The sequence below is a fragment of the Lagopus leucura genome, unplaced genomic scaffold (assembly GCF_019238085.1).
Source record: "Lagopus leucura isolate 7727_CA_CO unplaced genomic scaffold, USGS_WTPT01 Super-Scaffold_100002, whole genome shotgun sequence".
NCBI classification, from domain to species: Eukaryota; Metazoa; Chordata; class Aves; order Galliformes; family Phasianidae; genus Lagopus; species Lagopus leucura.
Window position 1 is genome coordinate 65483440 of NW_024962263.1, and position 13417 is coordinate 65496856.

General features: G+C 35.6%; 1 protein-coding gene across 4 annotated transcripts in view; it reads left to right on the forward strand.

Moving 5' to 3' along the window:
* WWP1 (WW domain containing E3 ubiquitin protein ligase 1) overlaps positions 1-13417 on the forward strand; it is a 61690-nt gene that overhangs the window by 44516 nt on the left and 3757 nt on the right. For all 4 annotated transcript variants that reach the window (XM_042869159.1, XM_042869162.1, XM_042869161.1 and 1 more), the window contains 11 exons: positions 1528-1582; positions 1691-1775; positions 1886-2014; positions 3050-3122; positions 3215-3286; positions 3856-3944; positions 6820-6979; positions 9891-10024; positions 10120-10260; positions 11624-11744; positions 12872-12976. In XM_042869159.1, coding sequence (XP_042725093.1) covers positions 1528-1582; positions 1691-1775; positions 1886-2014; positions 3050-3122; positions 3215-3286; positions 3856-3944; positions 6820-6979; positions 9891-10024; positions 10120-10260; positions 11624-11744; positions 12872-12976 — 1164 coding nt within the window. The remainder of the gene's footprint in view (positions 1-1527; positions 1583-1690; positions 1776-1885; positions 2015-3049; positions 3123-3214; positions 3287-3855; positions 3945-6819; positions 6980-9890; positions 10025-10119; positions 10261-11623; positions 11745-12871; positions 12977-13417) is intronic.

The window sequence follows — 13417 nt, forward strand, 5'->3', positions numbered from 1 at the left end:
TGTTTTTTAGTAAATATCACGAATGTCAACTATTTATATTCAAATGAATTAGGAAAAAACAGAATAAATAATTATCTGTGGGAAAAAAATTTCAATATTCATTCAAAGTAGAAGCCTTAAAAAAAAAGGATTTTGGAAGATTAACATTATTTAAAAACTGCGACTTGTGTATAATATAAAGGTAGTAAATGATAAATATGTTAGAAATGGTCAAATATTGTGGTTTGTTTTCTTAAATATACTGTTTAATTAAGAATATAGTATTTGTTGGTCACGTATAAATAATTGGGCACATTAAAAAGATGAGAGAACTCTGAATTATTCCACCATTCACTTCCTTTGCAGTTAGCATTTTCCACTGTGTGCTACTGTTCTTACACATACTACAGAGAAATCTCTGGTTACAAGGTCATAGTGACTATATACATTCCAAAAGCAGAAAATAATAACTTCATTTACTTCTGAGATGATAGTAATTCTCTTTTTGTATTTAATAGCTTGATTTTGAGTATATGCATTGCATTTTCTTACGATCCTTGCTCTGCTTCTGTATCACAGGGGAACACCAAAAAATACTGTAGCCTTTCTTATGTGAATTTGCTGTTTGGAAGCTCTTAGTGGGCTTGAGAATTTTTGTATTGCAAATGTTATTTAAAACTAAAGCAGTACTGGCAGTAAGCTGATCCTTAAGATACTCTGGAAAATGTAGATTGGTTTCCACTTATCAAAATTTAATTCTGTGGAAAAGAACAACATAACCAGGCAAGCAAACTTCATCATTGTAAAGGTTTTAAAGAGGGTGCTTTTAGTTATAAATTAGAGCACGGATCCTGTGTCTGGGGTCATTTCTGCCTTATATATTCTATTCATAAAATATTTCAAACTCTAATCATACCATATTTTGTATCCTTGGGAGCTACTGGAGGACTTCTGCATGTTTACAGTTTACTTTAGAAGTTTAGTATGGTTCTTCATAGTATTTTAATCTTTTCTTAAATTATTTTCCCCTTTAACCTTGCTGTATTATATGAAAAACATCTGAATGTTTTAATGGAATGCAAGTGTTCTGACAAAGAAAGACAAATATTTGAAATAGCTATAAAATAGCTATTGAAAATAGCAGAGAAGACATCATCTACTGAGGATATGAAAAAATAGTTTAATTGGCATTAGACTTTGTGTTTTAACACGTACTTTGAATTTTTAATTAATAATAAAGTGTTTTCTTAAGCAGGAAGTGCACATCTTTTCATATAACTTTTGTGAACCGCACAATTTTTAAAATCACTGGCTCTCTCAAGTTTACAATAAGAAGGGAAAGTATGGTATGTAGGGTTGGAAACAGTGGAGGCAAAAGAACAAATCATAAATTGTCACACAATTATGTTTTTCCACCAAAACAGACTAAAAATGGCATGCTATCCAAGAGGTGTAGTCTACACAGCTAGTGGTAAACTTCAAACATATTATGGGAAAAAATAATGACTAGTATTTGGCCTAACTGGATGTACTCTTGTTTATAAATAGGCTTCGATGTTGTCAGCAGAGAATGATCCACTTGGGCCTTTGCCACCGGGGTGGGGTAAGTTAATTAGCTGTTGACTTCAAGAGACGACAGTTAGAGAAATTTGGAATGCAATTATTGTATAGTTTGTGTGTGTTTGTTTGTTTGTTTCCTCTTTTTCCCTAGAAAGGAGAGTGGATTCAAATGATAGGGTGTATTTTGTAAATCATAACACAAAGACAACGCAATGGGAAGACCCTCGAACTCAAGGGTAGGTGTGTATATTGACTGTATAAATGAAAAGATCTTGCTTAATTATCACTTTAAAAGTCATGATATGGGCAGGAGGCAAAAATTACTGTCTTTGTTTTTTTCCTACAGTTTACAAAACGAGGACCCTCTTCCGGAGGGCTGGGAAATCAGATACACTAGAGAAGGTGTACGATATTTTGTTGATCATAATACAAGAACTACCACCTTCAATGATCCTCGTACCGGGAAGTCTTCTGTGTAAGTGAGGAAATGTGAAAGTGTTTTCTAACATTTTCATTTGTTACATTTCAGTGATGCAGTTCTTCGCATACCAGAAAACAGTCTATGCTTCTAGCTAGAATTGAGCAATACATTATAAACCTGTTGTTTTCTTGTAAACCTATTTTCAACCTTTAATTGTCAATTTCTCTGTGCCACGCTTCACCGTACTACTGTAAGGTTCAGTAGTTTCTATGCACCGTTCAAATACGAAGATTGTAATTGCACTGTAAATTGAGAAAGGAAGTGAGGTAAGCTAGTACGTCATAAATTCAACTAATATAACTAATAAACAGTTTCAGTGGAAACAATAAATGATTGTAAGATGTGTTGCTTATAGTTAGACACGCTCTAATAATATTAATGGCTAAGCAAACAAGTTCTGAATACTTGTCAAAATTTTACTTGCAGATCTTCTGTTTCTAAATAGGTTAATCAGAAGTGTTGACCCAGCTGATGGTGTCTGTCTTAATGCCTTTTGTGTACAGTAGCATTTACGGAGCTTACCTTTGATGTGTCAATGCCATTTCCTCCAAAGAACCTGTAGATTGGTGTACTATAAATTTCTTCTTGGTTCCACAAACAGTTGAAGCCTTTATTACCTATGTTAACCCCTGGTGATTATGATGTGATTAAGATCATACTGCAATCTTTCTCTTGGTGAATACAACATAATAGATGTCTTTCCTTTATCTGGCTTTTAATTTTTACAAAATTGATAGATATTTGAAATCCTCAGAATCTGTACCCTCCTAAATTGAGTAATATCTTTAACAACAACAGCAAAAAGGTGTAGCAATGGTGAGGAAAGGAAGACTGGCCAACCAACCATTTTGTTTATTTGGGAAATAATACAAAAACAAGTTGGGACATATATTAAGAATTTCCATTTGTGATCGTATCTTATGATTGCAATCTTTTGTGCATTTTTGAAATCTGCAAGCTTTTGTTTGGTGTTGAAAGTTCTGTTTGATATCTGTGTGGTTAATGTATCTCAAATATATTCCCTTACAGAAATAAAGGGCCACAGATTGCCTATGAGCGTAGCTTTAGGTGGAAACTTGCTCATTTCCGTTACTTGTGTCAGGTACTGATTAAGTAATTACTCAGTTTTTGAGTCTTTTTGAATTTTCATAAATGTATTTTATGCCTTGTAACATTATTACTTTATGATTACAGTCCAATGCACTGCCAAGCCATGTGAAAATCAATGTATCCAGACAGACTTTGTTTGAGGATTCCTTCCAGCAAGTAAGACCGCAAAATTTGTTATGTTTATAAGCTGAAGTTTTTCAGCTTCAGTCTGTAGCCAATGTATATTCCTTCTTCTCTGTGATTATCAAAATGCTTGCTGCCCTTGTTCCATCAAAGCCTCTTTTAGTAGGGTCGTCTATAAACTAAAAGTATATTATCAGTGAAAGTATATTTCAGTTTAGATTAGAGGAAATCATGTCTTTAAGTTAGTTGTCTAAACTCCCAAATCTATACTATGTGAGATGAGAAGCTTTTTAGCCAATTTTCCTTTAAGATTGGCAAATATTGTATAGCTTTGGAAGAGTATAAGAACAGGGCAACCGTGTAGTGATAATTTCCAGATAAGCTCTTGCTTATCTGTTGCTCAAGGATTTTGAATCTGAGTTGGCATTTTTGTGTTCAGTTCCTTGAATGCATGTTCTATGAGTTGATGTAATTGCTTTTCAAATCTTTGTAAACATTTGTCCTATATGGTATATCTGTAACAATTAAGTCTAAATTTGGAGGAGCAATTGCACTGAAAATACATTGTTTATGATTTAGATTGAATTTTGTGTGTTTCATAGATTATGGCATTAAAACCCTATGATTTGAGGAGAAGATTATATGTTATATTCAGAGGAGAAGAAGGATTGGATTATGGTGGATTGGCAAGGTAAAATAAAATTTATTTGGAAGTGTTATTTTTCCCTCTTTTTTTTATGACATTCTAATCTTGATTTCTAATGTCATTCTATTCAGAAAGTAACTGCTTGCTTTTACAGTCTTGTCTTGGTTAGTTCTCTAGCTCCCCTTAATGTATTAAGGAGGTAGAACTAGCAGCTCTGGCAATTGTTATGAGTACAAATTATATTAGTAAAACTATGATCTCACTTCTGTTCATTGACAAAGACTGATGCTTACATTGGATTTTAGTTTTTTGGAGCCAATAAATTTCTCTAGACAGAGTTATTTCAGAAAGTTTCTACCATAAAGTTCAGCTTTGTTGAAAATAGGGATTGTGGAGTACATAATTTTTGCTTATTTAGGAAAAAATCAAACAGACAAATACCAGGTTAGGGGATGATATGAGCAGGATGGCAGTGAGCTAGGAGAGAGCAGTGCAGGCGTGCAGTAATGGTGGAGGACTTTGCAGGCTGTTTAGGAATACCCAAAAGCTAGAGCACAAGTTTTTCTAGAATATGAAGTGGATTCAAAAGAATTTGAACAAGAAAATCAGGTAAAGTGCATTTCCTTTATTGTCCATATAGTGGATAACCACTGACTGCTGCAGCCAGTTACTTGACTGAGGTGCTGCTAGTAGGATGAAAATGTCAGTTACCACTGTGGGTCCACAGAACTAGATCTAGTGGTAGGTGATAGAGATTTTCTTTGCTGTGTTTGTTTGTTTGTTTGTTTGTGGGTTTTTTTTTTTTTCCTCTTTTAAAATGAGTTATGTTTTGGTTTTGTTCTGTTTCCAGCTAACTTACTCTGTTAAAATGTGCAGTATTTGTAAGTAAGTAAGGAAACCTTTTTTTTGAACATTGAGCTTTTTTTGGATATGTGTGTGCTTATATTTCTGAATTACAATATTATAAAAAATTTTTTGAGTACTGCAGGAAGAAATTATTATTATTATTATTATTTTCCATGAGTTTTGTTTTGTTTGGCGTTCCTATGATGTTGACCCTAGGCTTAAGCTGGGAACCAGGAGAGTTCAAGTAACCTGTTCCAGAGGAACAGAAATACTCCAAAGAAAAATAATTGAACTTGAAGATATCAGTCACAAAGTATGGCAGAATAAATTAAGAAAAGAAATATGCAAGTAGTAAAATTCCATAGATTTTGTAATAAATCTTGCCCAAGACATGGGATGTGAAGTAAGAAACAGCAAGGATCTCCTTGTAATTCAGCTGAGAGTTCTTAAATAAGTACTCACGTACTGACTTGCTAATGCAGTGCTGTGTTAACGCAAGTATTGAAAGCCAATGCACCTGATTAATCATCCTGTCTTTTAGCTGGCTAAACTCTGTGTGTGTTCCCTCCAGATTTTTACCTTGTTTGGCAGGACCAATCTGAATTCTTTATCCTGTGGCTAGTTCTAGCTGTTAACATGAAAAAGATGTTGCTTCTACAAATTTCTTGCTGACGACTGATTTGTTTCTTTTCTTGTTGTCTGGCTGTGATATAATTTAAAAGCTTATTAAATTTGATACTGCTGTACAGAGTTAATATAATTGTCTCAGTAAAAAACTTGCATAAAATAGTGTACAACATTCTTGTGCTTATTAGAAGATGCACAGAACCCAATTAGGGCTGTTTTATCCTAGCGGCCTTTCTCTGTTATTCTTTCTAAATAGCTTTTGAGTTAGAAGCATATTTTATCAAGTTGTGATCCATTACTTAAATTTCACTGAACTGTTAGGAGAAACACACCTGCAAACCTCTCATTCTCTAAATCTCCCCTGACCCAGTTTGAAGCCATTCCCTCTGGTTCTATCACTAGTTGCAAGAGAGAAGAGGCCGACTCAAGCTCACTACAACCTCCCTTCAGGTAGTTACAGAGAGCAATGAGGTCTCCCCTGAGCCTCCTCTTCTCCAGGCTGAACATTCCCAGCTCCTTCAGCCCCTCCTCATATGGCCTGTGTTCCAGACCCCTCACCAGCTTTGTTGCCCTTCTTTGAACACGTTCCAGGGCCTCAGTGTCTTTCTTTCAGTGAGGGGCCCAGAACTGGACACAGTACTCAAGGTGCGGCCTCACCAGAGCCGAGTACTTGGGGACAATCGCTTCCCTGTTCCTACTGGCACCACTGTTTCTGATACAAACCAGGATGCCATTGGCCTTCTTGGGCCACCCGGGCACACTGCTGGCTCATATTCAGCCGAGCATCAATCATTCCCCCCAGGTCCATTTCCTCTAAGCTGCCTTCCAGCCACTCCACCCCAAGCCTGCAGCTTATTATAATTTCAGGTCAGCTGAGTTGGAATCTATGAAACCAGGGAATGAAATGTATTAAGCCTCAACAAAAAAGTATTTCATATCTTTGTGTCCTGTTGGCTTAACTGATGCACAGTAATTTGTTAAATTGCTATAACTCAGTGTCTGTTTTGCTGACAGACTGGGAACGTAAATAAGATGATGTTTAATTTTACTTGGATTGTTCAGAACTTTTTAAATAGAGATTTGAATCACATGCAGTAAAGCAGGCATGGTGAGGGTGGATTCTGTGTAACTCCTGGGCAGCTAAAACCTATGCTATGAGAATGTGTTCAGGGAGAGAACAATCATTTCTAAGAGCTGAAAATGGTGACTCTGTAGCATTATAGTTTTTATGGATGGATAGTTTTTATATTTTAAAAGTGCATAAAGCTTTATATTTTTCTATGGCTGTAATACAACACTGTTAACATTATTTTTCCAAATTTGCATTTATTTTGACCATTTCATTAGATGCTTAAAGGGAATGGTGATAAAGATGTGTGTGTGTGTGTGTGTGTGTGTGTGTATTTGATGGTTTTTATATGTATACCTGTTGTTTTTTTTTCCATAGAGAATGGTTTTTCTTGCTCTCCCATGAAGTACTGAACCCTATGTACTGCCTATTTGAATATGCTGGCAAGAGCAACTATTGCCTACAGATAAATCCAGCGTCAACAATCAATCCTGACCATCTTTCATATTTCTGTTTCATTGGTCGTTTTATTGCCATGGTAGGTTAGACTTTTAAAGTTTTATTGTTTCTTGTATTTATACAATTATTTCTGAATGGTATTATTTTTACAGTTTTAATTTAAGCAAGTCCACCTGAAACGTTTCCTGAGTGTTATGTTTCTTAAATGCTGCATTTTCCTGGGATGGTGATGGAAATGAATATGAAATTCAAAATAACATTTTAATCTTGTCAATTAGGTGTGTGTTCTTCATGTAAACAATTGTCTTATTGCCTGAATACTGATGCTCTGACAAATGTGACTAATATTTTTGTAAAAAGGTTCCTCAGTTAGACTTGGTGCGTGTCAGTATGTTAATGCGTTAAAAATGTGTTAAAAATGTTTTGCAAGTACATTGTATCCAAATATGTGTTTAAATTGAGGTTCAGAGGTCACATACATGGAAAAGCAGAAGCTTGCTGGGGAGTTTATAGCATCCCGAATCACTGCCATTATGTTTTTCTTAAAGCTATAAGCTAAACAGAGATGTTATATCATTTCTTCTCGTATCACTGAGCCTAGTATCTCTAATGGAGTTTTGCTATAACATATCCTTTCATCTAGAGATAGAGGAAACTGCAGTGCCATTTAGCAGGAAGATGTGGTAAAGCAAATTATGTGCTAGAGTCAAATTCTGTTTATTTTTGTAGCGATTTTTGTTCATATGCATCATATAAATGCTTTTTAATTGAGAAATCTACCTCTTCTATAATGAGAATTTAATTCAAGTATTTAAAGTCATTAAAAGTCAAACTATTCTTTCTTGAAACAGTTTGATATTTTCATTTTAAATTCTCTAAGAAAAAGAGAGACTAGTATAATAGTGCCTAATGTACATAGTTTCAAGTTTTGAATGGCACTAACTGCTCTACTTCCTGGAATACCTTCTAATGGCTTAAAATAGCTCAAGCAATAACCTAAATGTGAATCATTTTAAGGATTCTAGATGGTTGTAATAAGTGCAGTTACAGCTTCTGCTTGTCTCGGAATTCTAGAAGACTTGCTGCTTTCAGACCATAAAAACTTCACTTGACTTTAAGTGTTGAAATAGCCACTGACCTTTTTGACTGCAGTGGAGTTAAATGTAAATATATGTCTTGCATTACTCCGTGTTACTCTCTTACTTGCATTACTCTTAACAAACCAAAATTGTTAAATGGCAGTTGATATCTGCGTGCTACAATTATGATGTTTGCTGTAAGATTACCGTAGCTATTAAACGAGATGATTTAAGACTGTACTTTTACAAAAACAATACAAAACAAACAACAGGAAATCATATGGCTGGATAATGCACTCAGTGTTTATTTTGTCCAGTTCTACCAGTTCACTCTTCCATGAGAATTCTAGACTAGTTTAAAAGCAAACAAACAAAAAAAGGCCTCATGTCTTTATGCATGCTAGGGTAATCCTGAGAGGAGAAATGAGAATGTAGTGCAATCAAATGGAATGTTATCTTTTTCTGGAGAAAATGGGCTGTTACGCTGGTTCTTTTTCTTAATATTTCAGCTTTAAGGAGAGTCAAGCAATAAATGCCTTACTGCAGCCTATTTTTAGAAAGATTTAGAATGTATTTGCAACCCAGAAGGCTGAGTTCCATCAAAAGAGAAGTAGCCAGCAGGGTAAGGGGGGGTGATTGTCCCCCTCTATTCTACTCTCATGAGGCCCCCTCTGGAGTACTGCGTCCAAGCTCCCAACACAGGAAAGATATGGAGCTTTTGCAGAGGGTCCAGAGGAGGGCCACAAAGGTGATCCAGAGGCTGGAGCACCTCTCCTGTGGAGACAGGCTGAAGGAACTGGGCTTGTTCAGCCTGGAAAAGAGAAGGCTGTGAGGAGACCTCATTGCAGCCTTCTAATATTTAAAGGGAGTTTATAAAGATGAGGGAAATGAACTTTTTATGGAGACCTCTGGACAGTGATAGGACAAGGAGAAATGGTTTTAAACTGAAGGAAGAGAGATGTCAGGGGAAGTTTTCTACTGAGATAATGGTGAGGTGCTGGAACAGATTGCCCAGAGAGGTTGTGGAAGCCTCGTCCCTGGAGGTTTTAAACAGGCCAGGGTACATGGGGCCCTGGGCAGTCTGATCTAGTACTTGATCTAGTGGCTGGTAACCATGCCTGTAACAGGAGAGTTGGAACTTCATGATTCTTGGAGTCCCTTCCAACCCAAGCCATTCTGTGATTCTCTGATTCTGATTTTTAAGAGGTATTTCAGTAAAGAATGTATAGTGGATTAGAGTGAGAAAAACTAATAGAATACAGGTACTACTGTGAAAATATCAGCTTTCAGAAGAACTGAGTCTGTATAGAGGTTAATACTGTGTGCATGCAGTGATGTTTGCATAATATTGTGATTCAGTGCTGCTAACTGGGTCACATTGTGTGTGTGTATGTAGTGAGGCATTTTTGTAGTGTGATTTTTGATAGGAAGAGTCTAATTTCTCTTTTTTCCCACAAAGAAGGTGATTCTGAAAGCTCTTTCAGAAACATCAATTGCATTTTTAATTGTTTTTACAAGCTGCAGTAGCATTGTGTAAAGGATGATTTTGCAGGATGTATGCACGTAGTGAAGATGGTCAGTAGTATTCAGGTAGGATCAAAAAACATACTCAAGTAGGATTAAGTAACGCTTGGCATACATACCTATCCACATAATAAGGAGGAAACATAGCAATTTCCTCATAAAATGGCTATATCCTTTTGTGAAATGCTTTTTTTATTGTACACTTGAATAAATTTTGTCAATTAAACTTAGCACTCACTTAATGTAACATTGTTTTTGTTTATTTGTTGAAGTACAAAGCTGCTACTTCTGCTTTTTATCACTTGAAGGAGAAAAGAAAAGAATACAAGTCCAGCAATGCAGTAATTCAGTAAAAGCTGAACAGACTTTCTTTTTCTGTTTCAACAGGCATTGTTTCATGGGAAATTTATTGACACCGGTTTTTCTTTGCCTTTCTACAAACGAATGCTGAGCAAGAAACTTACTATTAAGGATCTAGAATCTATCGATACTGAATTTTACAACTCACTAATTTGGATAAGGTTTGTAGATTTCTTTCTTTTGGAATTTTTATGAATTTCTCTGTTTTAGTATTCATTGTAACCTGTTGTGTTTTTCTTTCTTTTCATTCCTTCAGGGATAATAACATTGAAGAGTGTAACTTGGAAATGTACTTCTGTGTGGATATGGAGCTTTTAGGAAAAGTAACCTCACATGAGCTGAAATCAGGAGGTTCCAATATCTTGGTAACTGAGGAGAACAAAGAAGAGTATATCGGGTAGGAAGGCTTAGATTTCAAAGAAAGTGTTTCATGTTTTGACTGTTGCTTTAATATTTTTGGGCTCAGCATTGTTATTATTGAAATGCTGTCTAAGTTGTTCCATTACAGTGGCTACACTGATGAAAAAGAGCTGGAGATGAGATTTTCTGTTCAGCACTTTTACCTTTTGCAAAAGTAGAATGAATAAATGGATAGGCAGCTTGAATTTATTACTTGTGGCATCTTGGTGGTTTTTCCTCTTTGCTCATTTTCCCTTTCCTCCCATTTCTCCCATGCCACAAAACCTCCTGCCTTCCCTTCCAACCTCCTCCCCCCCCCAAAAAAACCCAAAAAACCAAGACGATGAGGACTTATATCATTACTACTGTTATTATACATGTAATGAGTGAACAGCTGAAATTGAAAATGAGCAAACCTATTTTAATTAATTTCTCATAATGGAAAGAAGTGTATTTGACAGAAGATTTCAAAATTGTCACTGTGGTAACTTCAAATTGAGGATGGTGTATAGCGTGGCACAATGTGGTGTGACTTAAACTGTTTTTTGTCTTTGTTTTGTTGTACTGCTCTTTCCTGCTTCTTCTCTATGACTGTCTTTTGTTTTGATCCTCTTTCTGATCAACTTGAGTGATCTCTGAAGAGCATGTACAGAGATGTTTTTCTGTGATAAAGCATGTGTTCCATGCTGTACATAAAGTTCACACCTTAAATTAGTAGTCTTTAGTTTTGCAGTGAAATAGTTTCTATAGTATCTACCTATATTTACTGTTACTTTCTTATACTCAGAAATGGCTTGACTATTTTAGTTGAAACTTGAAAAAAACATGTTACCTCTTTCTTCTGAATCTTAGCATAAGTCAGATATTCAGAACAGAAAATGACAACTCCTTGCTGAAGCTGGAAGTGTTGGGAACCATAGTTATAGCTATTTATACTGCAGTAGCACTGCTGCTTATATTTTAAAATTAGTAGAAATCGTTCTTTTTGTCCACTGAAATGCTAGAATTATACACTTCAAAGCAAAAGCAAATTTTGCCATAATAAAATCAGTGCTAAAGTACCATCATTATCATGAAATAATTACTGAATTTAGATTGAATGAAAGATTTATAGTAATAAATCTTTTTTGTTGAATGGGAACGTAAATAACATCCTGCTGTTGTTACTGTCGTTTGAACTTGGAGATTTGTGATAGTATCACTATGCTAACTTCTTTGTAGGCTGCAGATTCGTACAGTGTGAGAAAGTAAAATAGGAGGGAATGTTGCCTCACTGGGCCACATACATAATTATGTACGTTTCAACTTCTTTATATTGAGTGCTAATTGATGTTTATTTTTTTTCTTTTTTCCCATCCCAGGCTCATGGCTGAGTGGCGATTTTCTCGGGGAGTTAGAGAACAAACCAAAGCTTTTCTTGATGGTTTTAATGAAGTTGTTCCACTACAGTGGCTACACTACTTTGATGAAAAAGAGCTGGAGGTGAGGTTTTCTGTTCAACATTCTTACCTTTTGCAAAAGTAGAATGAATAAATAGATACGCAGCTTGAATTTATTACTTGTGGCCCCTTACATTTTATACCCTGTGGGACATGGAGAATTCAATAAGACAAGTAAGGGTATATCGCAAGACAGTATCTTTATTGAATCTGGGCTTTGCATTGTCCAGTGGATGTGAATTTTAGATTCTTTCTTCCATTTTGACTGTGTTTTGCAAGCTTCTATGAAAGAATCGGAATATGAGATCACAGATGGATCAATTTGTTTTAGAAAACTTTTCCCTCTAGAGGACAGCCTTTTAACAGGTGGCACTGGAGTTGATTCTGGTGTGTGATTCTGGTGATTGCTTGGTTTGATGTGCATAATCTGTGGTAGATTCTGGGATTATTACACTTCAGGACATAAAGCTGTAGGAACCAACAAGGTTTGATAGTAATTTTGTAGATCCTTAGTGCACAGCCTGAGGGCAAATAACAAGTATCAGTTGCACACACAGCTTTCTTAAAAGTCAGCCTAATCTATGTGTGCTGTTAGGGTTCTGATTTGAAGCAGGAACAAAAGGCTTTGAAGTAGCAGGTTTATTTATTACTGAGAGACTTGCCAAGGCTGCCTGTTTATAATGAGCAGTGTTTTGAAAGTTTTTTTTTTTTTTTTTTTTTTCAGGAGGCTTTGCCTTTAGGATTTTCAGCTTTCATTGCTTCTAATAGTGAATATTTTATGAACTTAAACTTTGCAGTGTGTTTTATCTTGTAGTAGTAGTAGTAGCAATGTAATTGTCATCATCTTGGAATACGAGGCAAGATTTTAATGTGAGAGGTATCATCCTGGTTAACATTGAACTTCCTTTTATGGGAAAGGCTGTATGTTTTATTATTGAGTTAGTAATTGGAAGAAATCTCAGTTTCCAATATGTAAACTTTTAGATCACGTAAAAGCACAAACAATTTTGGAGTTCCGCAGACTTTGGCATAAGATTGAAAAAAATTGCCAGTCCTTTGTTTGGAACAAGAATTGATGTTTTTGTTAACATGTCTCATACAAGATACTAAAGCAACTCTTAATTTCTGTGTGTAGCTGTGTACATTGTCAAGTATCCTTGTCTTTTGTAGGTTATGCTCTGTGGTATGCAAGAAGTAGATTTAGCAGACTGGCAAAGGAACACTGTTTATCGTCATTATACGAGGAATAGCAAGCAGATCATGTGGTTCTGGCAGGTATATTGATCAGTAGAAGTTCCAACTTTGGCATTTTACTCTGTTTTCTAACACAAATGGCATATAAAGGGGAGGGATGCCATCTGAATGAAGGCTCTCACTTATTCCTTTCTTTTTTATTTTCTGAGAAACAAAGGAGTTCTTGAGGGAGCATAGTGTAGGGTGGGAAATAGCAGTGAGATACCTGCATCAAATTTGAATGGCTGAATCACAGATACTTATTTTTATATCACGTCCTTTTAACTGACTGTATTACAGTACAGTTTTTTTGTATTGTTGGCAGTGATCTACCTTCTAAATGTTCATAATGTCGAGTACATCAGAAATGCCACATATTATTTATGATTATCGTCATATTAACTGTGGCAGTCTAGTGCTAACCAATTATAACTCACATTTTAATTGCGTTAGCTAAGAATTATTTTCAGAAAAACAAACGAC